Genomic DNA, 20,403 nt, shown 5'->3' on the forward strand with positions numbered 1-20,403 from the left:
AGGGGCGCCCGGACGGAGGGTTAGAATCCTCCTGCCGTTCGTTCTTCTTTTTTTTTTAATGCCCTCAAATAAATGTCCAAAATGCGACTATCCAATAATTTGTCGATGATTTTGAAAATAGCCTGCGCTTCCCAACGCTTTATACCTCTTTACGAACCTGAAAGAGCCGCCATCTTCAAAGCGGAGTAGACCCTGGGAACGAGGGTGTCGCGGCCATGCCCGTTACTAATTTTTAACAAATATATCTTCCTGCCTACTGTGGAAAATTGAATATGTACAATGTTCAACTTCAAATAATCCACTCCTTATTTATAACACCACCCCCCCCCCCCCGCCTCCCCAACCCAGAGCTTCGCGAGGCCCTGCGAGTCACGTATTACTAGTATAATTATATCTGAGTTTTCCGAGTCAAATCCGAGACCGAGTCGAGTTGCAGCCATGTTATATATATCGTGACTTATTTGACTTACTGCTACAGGCTATTCAAGTTAACTAGAGTGTTACCTAGACTGTAAGGAGTGTTATTTAAGCTAACCGGTGTGCTATTTAGCTCGAAGCAATCCCTGTCCACCATCCGCCATGTTCGAAACGACCGTTCAAAACCACGACAAGTTATGATATACCGCTGACTAATCAACAATTACGCGGGCAATGTTCGGCTTTTTCTGTCACGCGATCATGGCACGCGATCGGTTTAAGAGGCTCCCGCAGGGTTTTCAGGGAACAGCGGAACATGGCTATTACCTTTTTGAGAACATGGGAACAAAAGGGAAATTAAACAGGGAACACGAGAGCGAAAGCATATTTTACGGAGCAGGGAACACCAAAATCGAAGAAAACGTTTAGGGAACACGGGAACACAAGAAAAAATTTGTTGGTAACAAGAGAACATGACCCCCCCCCCCTCCCCCCCAATGTCCTGGGAGCCCCTCTTCAAAGTTCAGGTTAGTATGTGCGCACAAAACATCATTCAAAATCAAAAAATGGAAAACAGAATATAAATAACTGTCACATGTTGTTTATAGTCGTTCTACAAATATTGCAACCTCGTTCCCAGGGTCTCTCTCTCTCCCCGCCCCCCAAATATTGTGACTGTAGCATCTCATGACGTAATGTGTGATATAGATCTGAGAGAATAAAGATGGCCGATTGAGATTCGACAGATTCACGCGTAGTTTGACTATAGTCTTATTCCAGACCATTGAGGTATATAAAGAGATGTTTGAAGAAACATAACTGAAGAAGTTTAAAATGGCTTACCTTCTTCACGACTTCACGATCTTCAAAGTTCAATTTCACGCGACTGATCACTAATTTCGATAAAATGTTTGCTAAAAAATACATTGTGTCTAGATACCCGGCAGCCGGGAAGTGTTTTCAAAATACTACATACCCGGCAGTCTGAAATTATTCTAGAATTTCCACGGAAAAACCAATCCAATCCTCCTCAAAACTATAGATCTTTGCTTAGAAATGCCAAGCGATTTCAATTATAGTTTTGGCTTTGTGTTTGAGGAAATTTTCGAGCTTGGGCATACTACAAAATCTTGATTCTTCGACACTTAGAAAAAATTCGTACTCTGACTCCGGTGTCAACTCTTATAGAATAATTTCTACAAAAACTGAAGTTGAAACCTTGCGAGAGTATTCGATATTTGCTGAGAAATGCGAAGCGATTCTAAATAATGTTTTGCTTTTGTTGTGGACGAATTCTCTTGGCTTCGGCGTACTATAAAATCCTCGACTCACGGGCACGGTTGTTCAAAAGACTAGATACCCGGCAGTCAAAAATTCATGAATAATCAATACATTCAATATCCACAAAAATGATCATTGAAACCTAGCTCCCGAGAGTATTTCAGTATTTCAATTTTCGGTCGGAAATACCAAGCGAGTTTTTACAATGTCAGTTTGGTTTTGCACAAATTGTACGAACTTTATGTGACTTACGGGCACGATTTTTCAAAGACTACATACCCGGCAGTCAAAAAAGCTTCCCGTTTTTCCATCAAAATTTCCATTTGAACCTGCTGAGATGTCGGTGTAGAAATACCAAGCGATTTTCCAACTTAAGGCCTCAACAATTGCCTCGGCAAAGTAGTACAAAATAGCTACAAAACGCTTGAGCGTTCGGTGACGAAAGTCTGCCACCGATGTAACTTCCGGTGTGACACTTTAGTGGCGTGACAAAGGTGGCACGTGGTGTTGCTTTTCGCGCCAAAACGAACTCAGCGTTGGAAGCGACGAAGTTCTTCTGTGGGCTAAACGGCTTAGCGTTGGAAGCGACGAAGCTCTCGGTTAAATAGAAATACAAAGCGTTCCTCTATATATAGTCACTCAAGTAGATTTTTTCAAATTCAGGGGATTTGTCCCCTCAGTGAGGAGACCACTCTCAGATCAGTTCGCAACGTGTGCCTAATAGCGTTGAGGTTCTGTTGATCTGATTTTTGACTGCCGGGTGTGTAGTCTTTGAAAAATCGTGCCCGTGAGTCACATAAAATTCGTACAATTTGTGCAAAACCAAACTGACATTGTAAAAACTCGCTTGGTATTTCCGACCGAAAATTGAAATACTGAAATACTCTCGGGAGCTAGGTTTCAATGATCATTTTTGTGGATATTGAATGTATTGATTATTCATGAATTTTTGACTGCCGGGTATCTAGTCTTTTGAACAACCGTGCCCGTGAGTCGAGGATTTTATAGTACGCCGAAGCCAAGAGAATTCGTCCACAACAAAAGCAAAACATTATTTAGAATCGCTTCGCATTTCTCAGCAAATATCGAATACTCTCGCAAGGTTTCAACTTCAGTTTTTGTAGAAATTATTCTATAAGAGTTGACACCGGAGTCAGAGTACGAATTTTTTCTAAGTGTCGAAGAATCAAGATTTTGTAGTATGCCCAAGCTCGAAAATTTCCTCAAACACAAAGCCAAAACTATAATTGAAATCGCTTGGCATTTCTAAGCAAAGATCTATAGTTTTGAGGAGGATTGGATTGGTTTTTCCGTGGAAATTCTAGAATAATTTCAGACTGCCGGGTATGTAGTATTTTGAAAACACTTCCCGGCTGCCGGGTATCTAGACACAATGTAAAAAATAAGACTTGCTGTCTACCGATTCCTACTAGGTACGAGTAACAGCTAGATACATCGTAAAGTACAATTAGGAACGTCTATTCATCAATCCAAGAAATGATGTATGAAATATTTGGTTTTCAGTGCACCGCCAATTTGATAGTCGATTTAACGCCTAAAAAACAGTATAATCAGTGTGACACTGAGACATAACATTTAGGTTCAGCTATTTCAGAACTTGTACGCTTCGAAGCAAATTGCTGCCAAAATGAAGAGCCTGCCAAGATAAATAGTTTTAGGCAACCATTCTTGATGTTTCAAAGCGATATTAAAATATCGCTTTTGAAACATCAAGAAAAATTGTCACGAGATGGTATTTGCAAATATCATAGTGATCAATACAGGAAGCTCAAATTATCATCAGAAAACAAAGATACCATGAATTTAATTGCTTGCTACATTTGTTGTGGCAATTCTATAAATATACAATACTGTCATCTCAAGATTTCGATTTTTCGCAAATCCCGCTGATGAAACGAAAACAGCTGGAAGGAAACTTTATCGTATTTGCTGCCTTTGTATGTGAAGGAACAGTGATCGATTCAATTCAAGGAACAAACAGTTGATACAAACTTATCGTACATAATAGGTTAACTTACCTTTGACTAAAAAAGCAGCACACACGATGTCAAGAACAGAAGACAGCTGCAGAAGATTTTGCAAAAACGTACGAAAGCACAGTTTATGATAGCAGGGGCGGCCGCGGAATGGCCGTTTAGCATAACGGGCTTTAGGGCAGATCGATCTGCATTTGCATACGAGATGTAGCAATAAAAACAGGAAGTTGAAATTATTGTAACGAGGTGGTTATGTCACGAAAGGTGTAATTTCTGAACATGAACATGGGAGGGGGGGGGGAGGGGAACCTACTTGGTCCCCCAGGGTATGGCTTTCAGGGCCTCTCTCCTTAAACAGGGTGTACAAAATTTTACTATTTAGTATCTAAACGGGGCAATTGTCTGGAGGTTTTTCCCTAGACATATTGAACAGGGTATATTTTACAGCTTTTGTTAATAGTAAAGTTAAGTTCCTGACTCACTGGAGTTTCGTCAGTAACTAGGTGTTCGGAGCAACATAATTTTTTTTCAACTACATACATATTCATATACACCTACTTGCAAAAACGTTCAGTGTCATAGGAAAAAGAAAAAAAGAAATAGGTAAATAGAATTTAATTAGCGTAGCTTCATAACATGTAGCATTTACAGAAAACTCACGAGTTAGGTTATCTGCACACTTTCAGGCCTTATTTTATGCTGTAACAAGAAAGATTGATTTATTCGCATTTTGAGGCATTTTGTGGTCATTTGTACGAATAAATTTCATGCATGCGCTTAATTAATTCCTATTTGACTTTTTCCTTTTTTGCTATGACAACCTTATTGCAATTAGGTGTATACATACACTTTATTTGACACTGTAAAAACATCAGTTACAATGAGATTAAAAAACTGATTAACATGTTTGACGTGTGGGAGTAAAAAAAAGCACCTCATTCTTCAAAACAGTATGTAATACCATTCCGGCCAATTCTGCGGCAATTTACACCTTTATCATCTGCTTCCGGGAATTGGGGGAAGGGGTGTTGCTCCCATATAAAACAAATGCAAAAGATGTAAATGAATTTACAGCGACACTCAGTCTGGCAGTATGTAAGTTAAGTACCAACATCGATTTCTACCGTAAACAGTTACAAGGAGGCAGAGGCATCAACGAAACATTTATTACTTTTAATTCAGTATTAGGCTTACTAATATACAGGTCAGCGTCTTTCATCGTAATATTTGCTTCGGCTTCCTCAACTATTGTAAGTCAGGTGGGACTACAGTAGGACTTGCTAGACAACTAGATTAATGACTAAATTAAGTCGAAAAGAAAAAGTGTGGCGTAGCAGTGTTTATACTGAAAACTCCGAGATGATTATACACAACCTACTCTTACCAAACATACTAAAGAAAACTAATAAACATCTACTGGTCTTCAACATCAAAATATTGTCGTGAGTTTAGGTGTTGTAGTTTACGTTATAAATCCGTGAACAGTTTCCATGATTAACTGACGTTTAAATGGTTCGAGGAAGGTCCTCGCATTCCTTAAACACCAAAAGAAATCTGGAGAATGCCGCAGTTCTTGTTCCACCGAAATACTTCGAAATTTTAGACCATACGACTACGAACGTCCAGATCAGTTATGAGAAACCCTTAATATATATTCACTAAAAAACCTACTTTAAACGTAACAAACAGCAATGTCATGTTTTATAATTATACCCTTACGCACTAATTGGCTTGTTTGTATGTCTCTGCACACACGTTGCCACTTTTGTTATCACCCCTTTCGTTTTCCTTCGCTATTTTTGTTAGTTTCTATAATTTCTTGAATATTTGTATTGGCATTACGGCTCAAGCATATTACAAATTGAAATTACCAAACAACTAAGGATGCTCCTGTTGTTGAAAGACAGCGACATTTCTTGTTTCCATACCAAAAGTATCGATATCTTTTTCTCTTTGTGAATCTTGAGATCACTGAATACAGTGTGGCTTAAACATTTTCCCATCGCTAGAAATGTGAATTTATCTGTTTTATACCTAACCTGCATGCTGCACAAATGTTACAAAACAAGCGAACAAATCAACAACTAAGAAAATATTTCTTTAGAAATTTGGAAAGCTGTAGAAAAAAGAAAAGCTTCTACTTTGCAACTTTTTTGACACACAATCCTTAAGTAATTTTTACTTTTTACTAGGGTCTCTATTGATAACAGTTTTAGTTGTAAAAGCTTGTGGACCTTATTCATTATAATGCAAAACATATTCTAACAAACGTTTTGCCACAATCGAACTAGTAAGGCTCTAGAAGTTGGAAATGCTGTAGGTGCTCTTCTGGTTGCTTTTCCTCCAGTTAAAGGGGTTCAACCTGGATAACAAGTTGGCAACTTTCCAGGAATTGTCGGTTCTTGCATAAACGCAGCTCTTCCTAAAAAGAAATATGACTCATGAGTTTTGGTAAAAAAAGGAGATTCAGGACAAACGTTATAATTCAGTGCACTCAAATATACTGACAACATGTCACAATGTCCAAGCTTAGTTAAGAGAAAATGTAGACTTCAAGAAAAATACTTGATAAAGAATAATTAAGTAAAATTTATGAGAGATGATACGAAAAAAAAAAAACATTGATTCGTGTTAGGAAGGTTGACAATTGCAAAAATTAAACCACACTTCTGGGTTGCACCCCTCTGCATGTCCTCCACCCTTATTTCTTTCCCCAGTGTTTTTTTTTATATATTTCTAACCTTTCTACTTTGTGTCTTCTCTTTCTAGCTGAGAGGATTCCATCTGCAAAAATTCAATCACGCATTATGTCCGTAATTAGCAGTTTTGTAATATATGACTTATTCTTCCCGAATGCCGGTGGTACAGCCAACGTTCTATGTATTAAAATTCAAACATGGCACAAAGGCATTCTGCCCAACTTCTATATTTGATTTTGTTTTCTTTGTACCAAGTCTCTTGTGGGAATATTACCGTTTGCATTGATACACGACTTCAGAAATCAAAACACTCGTGGAATCGTTTCCAAGATTTTCCTCAATCAAGGTTTGCAGGGGTTTCCGACAACGTTTCGCGCGAGCGATGACAAAAGTGAACTGGCGGTAAATAAATTTTATCCCGCGGCCAGATCTCATAAAAATGGTTTTAAAAGGCGCAGTTTAAACCTTATTGTTGCTAAGTTATCAAAAAGGGGTTTGTCTCACCATAACAATAAAAGGTAAAAGACTTTTATATTTAGCAAGCCGTAAAAACTTTTGCGACATTCAGTCTGGCACTGTCGCTCTGTATAAAAATCTGTAAACCGTTCAGTTTCACATACATGTAGTTTCCCTCGGTTTCCAAACGCACAAGACTTGAAATTGAAGTGCGCAACAACATTTGAAACTTTGATTGACGGAAATCTTGAAAACGTTTCCACGTGTGTTTTCATTTCTGAATTCGCGTATCAATGCAAAAGGTGGCAACAGACAAAGGAATCGAACGTGGGCTATTCACTTAACGAATCTGGATGTAAAAGTCTGTGACTTTTCTGAGCTTATGACAAATTAAAGTAAAAGAAGGAAAACGTTACGAAACATTAACCGTGGGGAGCCTATTTTTTTGGGAAAAACGGCACCTTTATACACTATACCTAGAGCTTCTTTCAGGGTCTTCCCATTGTGCTTAAGAGAGCAAAGCTTCTCTCTCATTTGATAGATCTTCTCTATGGGAATGACTGCGTTTTTGTCCTTAGATGCTGACGTAATGTTTTCCATGATGACATTCTTCTTGGTCTCGTATGTCTGCTTGTCTCTCTTCATCTGTTCGATCTTTCGGTTGTCTCTAATTGTGTCTTCCTTTGCCTCCTCCTCCTTGATCAGCATGTCGAGGTACTCGCTGAAGGAGTCGTTGTAGGCGATCATGGCATTTTCTTTGAGAAATACACCAAAGAAGCTGGCGCATTCATAAATGAACTTCTTTTCGTCTTCAAGCTCCTTGATGGATCTCTCCAACTCCGCGATGAACGCTTGCTTCTTCGCTTTTAAGCTAGACTTCTGGTCGATGTTATACTGTGCGTCGTCGGATAGGAATTCCTTCTCTACGAGAGCAGCAGTGTAGGTAATATGCATGTGCAGTGTGTAGTTGTGCCTGCATGAACCACAAATCCCACCAGACATGGCGGCACAGCCACGAAGTTGCTCGTTGTTGGTAGTCTCAACTGGAACTCCTGAAAGATAGCAGTGATCGTGGCAGATCTGCTGATAAACTGTATTCCGCTCCCTTGACCTTCCAATATTTACATACTTCTTGCATGTTTCAGCAGCACAGACCGTCATGGGATAGTCGAGTTGCTCTATCTCCAGTTCAAACGCATTGAAGTGGAGTTCGGCCTGGAAGGATTTAATATCAGCATCAAAGACCTTGCATTGGTCTTTAACATCATTGATCTTCTTTAGGTTGATCTCAATCAGTTGAACAGCTTGACCCATTGGCTTGCTCATGGCTATGATGCAGTTTCTCGCCTCGTTCAGGCTCAGGGTCTTCTTAGTCTCGTGGGGCTTCATACTCTTAACAAGGTCGAACAGTTTGCAAGTTGTGTCGCACGACTTGACCCAGCTCTTTGAGTAGAGGTCAACGTCTTCAGAGGAGAACTGAATTCCACTCTTGTTGCAGGCAAGAAACCTGTAAATAAAATTTCGAAAACACTTTTACAATGGAAAATAATGGTCTAGAAGTGACGAGACTACTTGTAAATTTAAAAGTTTAAGGGAATGTTAACTTCCCACGAAACTATGTAAATTTTAACTGAGTAAGATATGATTATAAACGTCGATTATTAATATAATAACTCTTAACAGTCCGGCGATAAAGGAGTATTGGCCGATCTTAGTTGTAAGTACCTGAATGCTTCGTTGTCAAAGCAAAAATAGTTTGAAGGAGAGAGATTGATTCCTATATTATACTTCTGAAGAAGCTCTTTGAGAACTGGCAGGCTGTCCCCTGGTCTGTAGAACGTTCCCCTGGAGTTAGTAAAGGCAAATATGATGTTGGACACCAGGGACTTGTGGAGGTGGCTCAACAACTCTAACACACAGAACTTGAAGGCCACAGTCAGCCTAGCGTTGTTTGGTTTTAGAAGAACAACAACGGCATTAATCTTGTCGTAGCAAGTAAGAAAGGCCAAGATGTTCTCGAAGTTCTCCTTGTCCTTCTCAATGCCTCTACAGTCCCCAATGCCTGGGGTGTCAATAAGATGGAACCTTGTGGTGTTTGTCTCAATCATATACTCCTGAGGAAACTGGGTAGCAGACTGACCACTGGAGAGAACCTCATTCGTATCAGATCCGAATGCAATGTCCTTTCCCTCTCCTTCTTCATTCGTGAAGACAAACCTAAAATAATCAAAACTTTTTCTATTAAGTATATTATTCCTAGAGGATCACTGGGGCTTACATACACTTAGCTGTTTGCTTGAACACTACGATATATATCCTAACATTTACTCTTAACAGACCGTTACTAATGTAATCATCAAATTTGGTCGGCAGCCATCTTGATGTAGTATCACCCTTGCCCTTGTCACTTCATGATTTCACTCAGATAAGAAACGGAAGTAAGACGGCGGCTGTAAAAACTCGACCATAAAATAGAGAGATGAGAGATTCTAAAAGTAAGTTGATTTCGAATTTTAACTTAGCAATGCAATTATACTTCAATTATGATTTAAGGTGAATAAAACGTACGTTAGCAGAATGTAAGTAACCTTTCTTCTATGATTTTTCCCAAGATTTCTGGCATTTCAGTATAGTGGAAAGTTGAGATGAAATAGAGGGACATGGTTTCTACCCTACCCAGTTTTCACGTGTTTTCGCCTCTTGTCGCTCGATTGATCGACAACTTGAACAGCTCACAATTTAGCAAGCTGCATATGGCAGATAGATGTTGACTCTCGAAAAAATTTATTTACCTAGATGGGATCAAAACAGTGAATTCTGGGTCATCCATGGCATCTTGGAGGGTTTCATGCTTAGCATAGTTGGCGATCCCGTTGATCCAGGTGGACTTGCCAACTCCAGTTTCCCCCAGTATGAGAATGTTGACATCCTCCTTTTCATTCACGACCAATGGCTACAGAGATTCAACAAAAAACAACAATAAACAACAAAGTTTAGACAGATAATTGTAAAACAACACTTGGTAAGGTGGGTGCAGTGTCTCCAGTTAGTGCACTAGTTTGGCATGCTAGACGATGTGACACTCTGTAAATAACGTTATAGAACAGTTTTTACTAGAGTGTCGAAAGTAATTCTCTTTTGCTTTGGTTTTGCAAAAAACTCACGCCACTTTCTCAGCCAATCAGAAGTAAAACCAAAACCAATCGTGATTTGCTCACGTACCTTTTCCAGCGCTTCCTTCCGGCTACATGTATTTGCTTCCAGTTTTCACTGGTTCGCTGGATTGTCTGCGTCCTTTGTGATTGGCCAGAGATTACCTTGGTTCTGGTTTTACGGCACTTAATTGAAAACTGCTCTAATCATCATAAACTTCGTCATCATTTTGTGTGATATCCATACATATTTATCAACTGAAGCCTCATCTCCTCTCCAAAAAAAAATCACATTTTACCTCGTGTTGAATATCTTCGCGAGAAGCAACATTTGCTTTTTCGTCAGCTTTGATATCTGGGACTTCAGCAACATTCTCTTTTGGACTTGCCATATTGTGAAACTAGCTGTCAACTAACTAGGCCTTTGCTAATGGAAGCACAAAATGCAAAATATACTGAACTTAGTAATTAGCTTACAAATACAACATTTTTACATAACCACCACCTTCAGACTTCTCTTAATCCTATTCAGACCGTGGAGGGGTGATCCCCCCCCCCCCCCGTAACTTCAAGAATATTTAAGAAATCACAATGAAACTTAGAGGATATATACTATGTCCAAAAATCTATCTTTTGATATACGTCACGTTGGATGATGACGTCACATCACGTGATAATTACATCATGATTACATCAAATTTGGGGAAACTTGTCTGTCAAAATGCCGTTGTCGTGGTAACGTCAAGTTCCCGACATAACAACCTATCCCACCAAATTATTCCCAGATAAATTTTTGAACGCTGGAAACTAGGCAATTATTATCGAGCTACCATACACAGGAGCGAAGACTGTTTATCATGATGTACAAATTTCGCGAATCATCACTTCCATATCAATGTAACCATTTTATGATTTTTCTAGCTGTAAGAAGAACTTAAGATCTCTGAGAGTCGTAAAAGCATGAAATTCGATTTCAGTGTATGGCAAAGGCCGGGACAGTGTAATACTGCAAAGCGGCCAAACAAACGCATTTTGATTTAGTCGCGTAACTTGATTTACATTTATCCATGTACATCTTTTATTTTTGAAGGTTTTTGTTTGCACTGTAAAGAAAAAATTGGTCAAAATTCGAATGACTTAAATACAAAATACGAGGTAAAGTTTTCTACTTTTTAAAACAAAATAAATATTTGGTCGCATTGTGTAAATAAACGCGAGTCGCCGTCGAAATATTTTTTCTCAAAGACGTCTTGCTTTTTAAGCAAGACGAAAACACAAGTGCTTAACTGAACTGAAAACGAAGATTTATTTTCACAAAAAGCTTACAAATGTCTTAACTGGAAAATTATTTCGTCCTGTTCAAGTGTTGAATAATCGTGACTTGAGAAAGAACTTTTAATTATGCGTGGGAACACGTGTCGCTGATTGGCTGTTTTTAATTGAAACTAATCGTGCGTGTCCGTACGGAGTCCGTTCTTGCAGCTGATCATTGTTTTCTACATTACAGCGAACGATTATCGATCCCGAACCATTCCCTTGGGATTGCTAACAGCTTTTTTTCATATAACAAAGAGTCTAATGCGCATGCGCAAAGCGCACGCAAGCATTAGACTCAAAAACGAAACAAGATTTGTTAAGAACGAAAAAGATTAAACAATCAATTCCACTAACTTATGGGAGGCTGAACAACTTTTTAAAACCAGCAAATATTTTATCAATAAGAATAGTCCGATCCAAATAACGTTAAAACTTGCTGCCATGGAAACAGAAAAAGAGGTCTAAGATACGTACAATCTGTGACAAGTGGCAAACTCGCTGAGCAAGGTCCTGTTCTCAAGCATCATCTCGTTGAGCATCACAAGCAAAAATTGACAATAGAAGTTGACAGTTACTTGTGATATTACAAAGTTCGTGGCTAGTCTAGCCAATTGAAAGCAGAGGGGTCTCTGAAGAGTCCCCTAGCCGGGACAAAACGCTGCGTCAGACTAGCCACGAACTTTGTAATTATTACAAGTATCTGTCAACTTCTATTGTCAATTTTCACTCGTGATTTTGTGCAGTCGTCGGGACTTTGAGCGTGGTGCCTAACGAGATTGCTGTCATCATTTTGCTTGCGAGCGGGAGTTTAGTTTGAGCGCGATGCTCAAAGAGTTTGCCAACTGAAAGCAGAATGGTATCTGAAGAGTCCCTTGGCCGGGACAAAACAATGCGTCAGTCAGACTAGCCACGAACTTTGTAGTCATCACAAGTAACTGGCAACTTCTGTTGTCAAGATAAATTTTCAGCACACTTTTTAAGCACACAAACATGCGTATATTCCTCGTTCTATCGTCCTACAATCGCATGACGGTAAATACAACGACTCGTCAGTGTACCAAAGAAATACGCAAGCCGAACTACCAAACTTTCTTCGTCGAGCACGAAGCAAAAAAAAAAAAAACAAAAACAAAAACAAAAAACAACAACTACAACATAAACGCCACCTACAAAGCTTCGACTTGCGAAGTTTCAACGGAATTCTGGGGCATACAGTCAACTCTCTCTAAGCCGGACACCTTCGGGACCGGCCGCAGCTGTTCGTCTTAGAGAGGCGTCCACTTTGTAGAGAGTCGAAGTACCATGGCACTAGTAATGAGATAATAAAGCTTAACCTTTGCACAATGCAACAAACCTTTGCTAACTGCAACAAGACTGAAATAATAAAAGGACCGTATTTGCTTGTTAAAGCAAATATTGAGAGCTTCTACAAACTGTAATACTGCAAGAAGAAAACGACCTCATTAGTGTCCATGCACGTAAGCAGAGAAGTATTCCGTTAAAGCTTGGCAAATATGGAACTTGACGAGTTGAATACTTCGCGTGGGAGCGAGACGGAGTTGTTTAGCAAACAGGGTTTTGCTAACGAAGGCTTGAACGGCACAGGAACGGGGAATAGCTTGGTAGAGCTAACCGCTTTGCAGCCGGCACTCGTTACAGTATGCCAGAGGTACAGGGTCTAGTTTCTACGTCCCAAGAAGCGAGGAAGCGGCAGCAATCACTCAAACTCTTCTGGTTCACAGCAAACTTCTTTATTGCAGAGTAAACTTCTTAACATTTCACAGCTCGTTGTAGACAATCGTAGGTAATCATCGAGGTCATCAAGGTAATCAAGGTAATCAAGATAATCGATTTACAACAGTTTTCACGTTATTTATATACCATCTAGAGTAAACACAGGTGTTCGCTTATACAAAGAAATACAATGGCTTTAACACTAGCACACGTGTAGGCATGATGACTACAGAACATCTGATTGTCTGACTCTCGATCTCATGATAGTAACAAAGCGTAAATCTGTTTAGGTTCTGAATAAAGTTCGCTTTGATCTGAGTTGTTCCTTTGAAATTGCACGTGTTGTACACTAACATACATTGTTCGAGTACAGCAGCTGATAAATTGATATGTAGAATATCTACTAGTTAACAATACATGAACATGTGTTCTATTGAAAACTACTGACATTGTACAAACATGTGTTCTATCGTACAAACATGATTTCTATTGAAAATATGACTGACGTAGAGTTAAGCACTGCCTTTAGTCTATTCATGTGCAAATTCATAGTTATTTCCTGGTTCTGAGGTATTTGCTGAGTTCCTTTCCTTATACTTAGATAGGGGTCTATTTCCTCTCGTGACACTTGCATCGTCAAAAATCTTAAGGGAAATGTCCTTAAACCTCTTTTTACCTCTTTTCTTTAGGAGGAAATGTCCTCCTACCTCTTTTTATCCGCTCATGTGACAATTTAAGTTCTATTAAATCAAAACTCAAAACTTATCTTTTTAAAAAAACTTATTACTCTTAGCGATTTTTACTTTTTATTACTTTTAATGTACATTTTTAATTTTTAAGATTTATTCAGCTAATTTTAACGAATTTTTATAGATTTGTAAAGCGCCTAGAGCAGACCTGGATAGGCGCTATAAAAATGTTTTATTATTATTATTATTATTATTATTATTATTATTATTATTATTATTATTATTATTATTATTATTAAAATTCATACCTCTGGCTGCCTCCAAGTGTAAATTATTTCAACGACGAATAGAATCTCTGAAGATAATATTAATAAAAGCAGTCAGCGCGAGCGCGCATTTGAAACTGCAAGTGACATTCGAAGATTCCGTAGTCGGAAATGATATACCCAATCATACGGGACATTGCAGGCTTTTTCAAGAAGGTAGATCTTCTGATTCAATTTTACTCTTGGTACGATTTGGTGTTTTCTTTGTGTTGATGTATGGTATAATATGATAACGAATATAAAACAAAGGAAAATACCGAATTGTACCAAGGGTAAATTTGAACCACAACATAAACACTTAATTCATTATCATTTTATTCATTATCTTTCCGAGAAAAGAAAAAAAAAGTGAAAATATTCTGACAAGCCTGAAGCAATGAGACAGACGCAGACAACATGAAAATAAACTATCGAGAGAATACAAAACTTAAACACTGGCGTGCATATATTCCTAGTTCAGTCTATCTAGCGTCCAGTAAAAGATAGGAGAGAAATAACACGCTTCACCAATACACCAAATTTCTCAACTCCACGAACGTGAAATATGAAAATAAACACGATTGGGAAAGCAAAGAACTCAAACGTGCATTTATATGTCTGTTTTTCTGGCGTTAGGGAAGAACTAGATATCACGCCACGCGCTAGCTAATACACCAAATACTTCGTAAGTCCTGTTTTCCGGCATGGCAAAGAAACGAAAGTGGACGCAGACAACACGCAAACAGAATACGAGCAATCTTCCATTTGGCGACCACGGAAGCAGAACAAAAATAGAGAGAAAGGTAGTCATGCATTTAAACTGGTTCTGTGCACACTTACTTTTAAGTTAGAATTCTTCAGCAGTGTCATATACGAATCCTTTAATCACAAAGACTCGACTTTATTCTGAGAAAGACGACTATTAAAATACAGTGTAGTGTTCCTCTTGGCCGTGTCACGCTTTATCGATCTGTACTCCACACACGGAGCTGAAATAATCAGATTGATGTAGAAGGGAGTAGAAAATTTTCATAAAACTAAAACATGAAGCGTGCATAAGGCGAGCTTCTACCATTAAAATAAGATTTTTTGATCACTGAACTTTTTGCAATGACTAATCTTTTGGAAGGCTAACATCCACAGAGACAAACTTGATCAGATTATATTACTGTTGTACTGTTGATATTAAAATTTTGATCTTTAGTTCTTCCCATGAGATCTTGTTTCTTACCTGTGGTTGCCACCAAGTTCCTTTACCGATAAAAGCAGTAAGTGCGAGCTTGTACATTCGAAACTTAAAGGAGTGAAAGTATAAAGAATCGAACGTCCCGACTCTGAAATGTTAAGTGACTTTCGCAATGCTAGGGGATTTAACCACGGACAGGAAGTCGAAATTCCAAGAAATCTTTTGTTTTCTTTCTCGGAAATAATGTGAATGTGAAAATTATTTGCAATGAGCCTTTGTTGACCATTTTCGCTGATAATAATTACTTCCATTTTGTTAGAAAGCCAGTTAATATTGCCATTTTTAGGCGGTGGTTTATAAACACATAAGCATTATAACAAGAAATACCTTAGTGACCGACTATTCGATCACTGAATATTTTGCAATGACAAATGTTCTTTCGTCAGGCTTGCATCGTCAAAAACAAACCTGATCATACATTGTTAGTTTGATATTCTGCTCATAAAATCTAAGAGAAATGTCCGTAAATTTCCTACCTGAAGCTGTCTTCAAGGGTAAATTATTTCAACGGCGAACCTATGAAGATAGAAGCAGTGAGCGTGAGCTCGAAGATTTGAAACTGAAAGTGACATTCAAAACTTTCGAGTCGGAAATGATCATACGGGACATAGCAGGCCTTTTTTTAAAAAGGCCTGCTATGTCCAGGTAAACACTTCCAGGAAACTTGAACCATGTATAATCTTCCCGTAAAAAAAAAATGAAAGTGAAAATAATTTGCATTGGGCTTACACAGTTTTTGTTGTTGATTTTTTTTTATGATGACTACTGTACGTTAAGTCTTTATGTATACCAGTGACATTAGTAAATTGTGTTGTTTGGATTATTCTATAAACGAAATTGAGTCAACCGGCATGTTTCTGGCAAGCCTGATGCAGCCAAACAGAAGCAGAGAACCTAAAAATAAGCTGTCACGAAAGAATAAAAAAAAATTAAACATGCATGTATTCGTAGCTTTCGCGTTTGTTTGTAATAGTGAGGCGAGAAATAATACTCCTCACAAACCAAATTTTACTTCTCTGTAACTAAAGAAGAAACACTTGAGCCAAAGGAGACGATGAACGTGCGGCCAGACTACGAGCAATTTCTTTGTTTCTATACGGTTTGTTGAAAGTGAAGGGACAAAAACACTAGATGGTAACCTTGATATCGATTATGGCAGAAAGCCAGTTAATTTTTCCATTTTCAGGTTCTGGTGTTTTGTAGTCACTATAAATTAACATCATTAAAAAAGGAAAATACCATAATGACCAATTCCTCGATCACTGAACATTTTGCAATGACTAATGATCAGTTTCGTCAGGCTTGCATCACCAGAAACAAACCTGATCAAATACTGTTGGTTTGATGATATTCTGTTCATATAACATCTTAAAGAAATTTCCGAAGTATCTTACCTGTGAATGCCTTTCAAGGTAAATAATTTTATCGGCGAACCTATGAAGATAAAAGCAGTAACGTGAATTCGGAGATTTGAAACTGAAAGTGGCATTCGAAACTTCCGTGTCAAAAATGATATACGCAATCATACGGGACATAGCAGGCTTTTTTAGGAAGGTAATCTTCCATGAAATAACTCATTATCTTCCCGAGAAACAAAATGAAGGTGGAACCAGTTTGTACTGGTGTGCAACGTGTACAAAATGCAGCAGCAAGACTTATTCTTGGTATCGGAAAGTTTTCTCACATTACACCGGCGCTTTACGAGCTGCACTGGCTGCCGGTTTCTTTGCGTATTGATTATAAGATTTTACTTTTGACTTTTAAATGTATTCATGGCCTGGCGCCAACTTATCTTAGCGATCTAATTAGGATAAAATCGAATTCATTATACAATCTTAGGTCTACTGGCATGCCCTTATTGGACCATCCCAAGGGAAAGATGCTGTCAACATTGGGAGCTAGATCATTTTCAGTGGCAGCTCCGAAACTTTGGAATGTTCTACCTGTGGAGCTTCGTCAAGCGACATCACTTGACTGTTTCAAATCTCAACTTAAAACTTATCTTTTTAAGAAGTATTTTTATAATCTATAACTTTATTTTTATTTTCATAAGATGTAAAGCGCTATTGATCAGAACATGAAAATATGCGCTATATAAATTAGCAAATTATTATTATTATTATTACTGGGTTACACAGTTTTGCTCTTGATTTTCATCATTATTATTATTATTATTATTATTATTATTGTGATTACTGCCAGTTAGCGGAAGTTGTTCCAATTTAAAGGCGGTTACACTAGTTAGTTAGGCCAGAAAATTGTTTTTTGGATTATTCTATAAATGAAGCTAAATCGACCGACATGTTTCTGGCAAGCCACGGTTTAAAAAATTAAACCAGCATGCATTCCTAGTTCTAGTGTTTTGCAATAGTGAGGCGAGAAATAATATCCCTCACCAACAAAATTTCACTTCTCTATAACTAATTAAAATAAGAAAAACATGACCCGAAGCAGGCGATAAACACGCGGCCAGACTATGAGCAATTCCTTAGTTTCTTACGCGATTTGTGGAGAGTAAAAGGACAAAAGCGCTAGAAAAGCTAATCATTCAATAAATTGAGTTTCAATTCTCCAACGGAGTCATAAACACGAAGGCAGAAGCAAGTACTCAATGTTCTGGACCGAAAGCCGACTACACAGACAAAGTTTATGAGAGTTAGACTTAGAAGAGGTATAACATACCTCACCAATATTTTCTCAACTCCACGAACATGAAATATGAAAATAAACACGCGTGGGAAAGCAAAGAACTCAAACGTGCATGTATATGTCGTTTTACTGGCGTTAGGAAAGAACTAGATATCACGCCACGCGAGCTAATACAACAAAAATTTGGTAAATCCTGTTTTCATGGCAAAAACGCGAGTGAAAGCAGACAACACGCAACCAGAATACGAAAAATCTTCCATTTGGCGACCACGGAAGCAGAACAAAAATAGAGAGAAAGGTAGTCATGCATTTACACTGGTTCTGTGCACGCTTACTATTGAGTTAGAATTCTTCAGCAGTGTCATATACGGATCCTTTAATCACAAAGACTTAACTTTTTTCTGAGAAAGACGACTATTGAAATACAGTGTAGTGTTCCTGTTGGTCGTGTCACGCTTTATTGATCTGTACTCCACACACGGAGCTGAAATAATCAGAATGATGCAGAAGGGAGTAGAAAACTTTCGTAAAACTGAAACATGAAGCGTGCATTAGGTGAACTTCTACAATTAAAATAGGATTATTTGATCATTGAACTTTTGGCAAGGACTGCTCTTTTGGAAGGCTAACATCAACATAGAAAAACTTGAGCAGATTATATTACTTGTGATACAGTAAAAACCCGCGTGTAAGAACCTGCTTTTTTAGAGTTTGGCAAAACAGGTTCTTATATTTTGGGGTACTTGCTGGCATTTTTTAGCTTCCCTGTGCAATTCTTGATCTCTAAAGACATCCTTTTTGATAAAATACAGTTATTGTATTATAAATAAAATAGTTTAACCCCACATATAAGAACCTTTTGGGGTATTAAGGAAGCAAATTTCTGCCAGGAGGTTCTTAATTTCTAGGTTCTTACACGCGGGTTTTTACTGTATTAAATATTTCTTACCCCTGGCTGCCACCAAGTTCTTTTAACGATAAAAGCAGTAAGTGTGAGCTTGTATATTCGAAACTGAAAGGAGTGAAAGTAAATCGAAAGTTCCGAGTCAGAAATGATAAGTGACGCTTAAGCATATCATACGGGATCTAAGTGAACAAACAGAAGTAAAAATTCCAAGAAATCTCTTGTTTTCGTTGTAAAAAAATAAAGTGAATGTGAAAGTAATTTGCAATTTGGCCCTTTGTTGACCTTTTTCCTTAATGATCATTACTTTCACTTTGGTAGAAAGCTAGTGTTTCAGGCGGTGTTTTTTAAACACATTAGCATTATAACAAGAAATACCGCAAAGGCCGATTCCTCGATCACTGAACATTTTGCAATGACAAATGATCTTTCGTCAGGCTTGCATCACTAGGAACAAACCTGATCAAATACTGTGGCTTGATATTTTGCTCACAAAATCTAAAAGAAATTTACGTAAATTCTTACCCTTGGCTGCCTTCAAGGGTAAATAATTTTAACGGCGAATCATGTTAAAGGTAGAAGCAGTGAGCGTGCGCTCGAAGATTTGAGTCGAAAATGATATTAGCAATCATATGGGACATGACAGGCCTTTATAGAAAGAAAAACTGCAAAAAAACCTCTTGACAGCAAAAAAACCTCAAAATATTTGGCTGCAAAGTGACAACGACAATTTCAAATTCGATTCCTTTTAACACCGAACATCTTACAAAGGCCTGAATGTAATGATTATTTTCAAAGACAAGCTTGATCAAATACTTTTAGTTTGATATTCTGCATGCAGAATCAAAGAGAAATTTCCGTACATTTCTTACCTCTGTCTGCCTCTGTGTAAATAGCTTTAAAGAGGAATCTATGAAGATAATAGCATTTAGCGCCAGCTCGTAGATTTGAAACTGAAAGTGGCATTCGAAACTTCCGAGGTGGAAATGATATACGCTATCATACGGGACATATCAGGCCTTTTTTGGTAAGATAAACACTTCCAGGAAATCACTTTTTTTTTTATTCATTAACTTTCCGAGAAACGAAATAAAGCTGAGAACATTCTGGCAAGCAAAATGCAATCAAACAGAAGCAGACAACCTGAAAATAAATTCTCGAGAGAATAAAAAACTCTTAACACTGCCATGCATGTATTCCTATCTCGATCTAGCGTTCTATAAAAGTTAATGGGGTGATTAATAACACGCTCCACCAATAACCAAATTCACACTTCTCTATAAATGATAAAGAAACTAGTAAACCGAAGCAGACAAAATCAAAATAAAAACGTGTGGGTTAGCTAGCAAGGAGCTCAAACATGCATGTATATGAAAACAGAACATGTGACGTGGAGGGTGAACTTCTTCAATTTCATATAAGGCTATGTTTACACGGGACCGGCCCGGAACGGATCCGGTCCGATTTCGGACCGGATATAATAGGCCGTCTGTTTACACGGGACCGTTCTGGAACCGGTCCGGAACGGATCCAAAACTGGACCTGCTATTTTGCAGG

General features: G+C 38.1%; 1 protein-coding gene across 3 annotated transcripts; it reads right to left on the reverse strand.

Annotated features, from left to right (window-relative positions):
- Window positions 1-4,839: 4,839 nt before the first annotated feature.
- On the reverse strand, window positions 4,840-18,954 carry LOC144634233 (uncharacterized). 3 transcript variants are annotated; one of them, XM_078493133.1, is made up of 9 exons: window positions 18,892-18,954; window positions 16,688-16,727; window positions 15,770-15,809; window positions 10,302-10,429; window positions 9,643-9,803; window positions 8,576-9,067; window positions 7,327-8,357; window positions 6,437-6,479; window positions 4,840-6,117 (listed from the first exon to the last, which is right to left on the reverse strand). In XM_078493133.1, the coding sequence occupies exons 4-9, from the start codon at window positions 10,392-10,394 to the stop codon at window positions 5,994-5,996; spliced, it is 1,944 nt and encodes a 647-aa protein (XP_078349259.1). In that variant the 5' UTR covers window positions 10,395-10,429; window positions 15,770-15,809; window positions 16,688-16,727; window positions 18,892-18,954; the 3' UTR covers window positions 4,840-5,993. The 3 variants fall into 3 exon arrangements, with proteins under 3 accessions (XP_078349259.1, XP_078349260.1, XP_078349258.1); XM_078493134.1 differs by lacking the exon at window positions 18,892-18,954 and having other exon boundaries at window positions 16,688-17,413; XM_078493132.1 differs by lacking the exons at window positions 15,770-15,809; window positions 16,688-16,727; window positions 18,892-18,954 and adding exons at window positions 12,490-14,097; window positions 14,888-15,246.
- Window positions 18,955-20,403: the final 1,449 nt, after the last annotated feature.

The sequence above is a fragment of the Oculina patagonica genome, chromosome 13 (genome assembly GCF_052425735.1).
Source record: "Oculina patagonica isolate OP01 chromosome 13, crgOcupat, whole genome shotgun sequence".
Taxonomy (NCBI): domain Eukaryota; kingdom Metazoa; phylum Cnidaria; class Anthozoa; order Scleractinia; family Oculinidae; genus Oculina; species Oculina patagonica.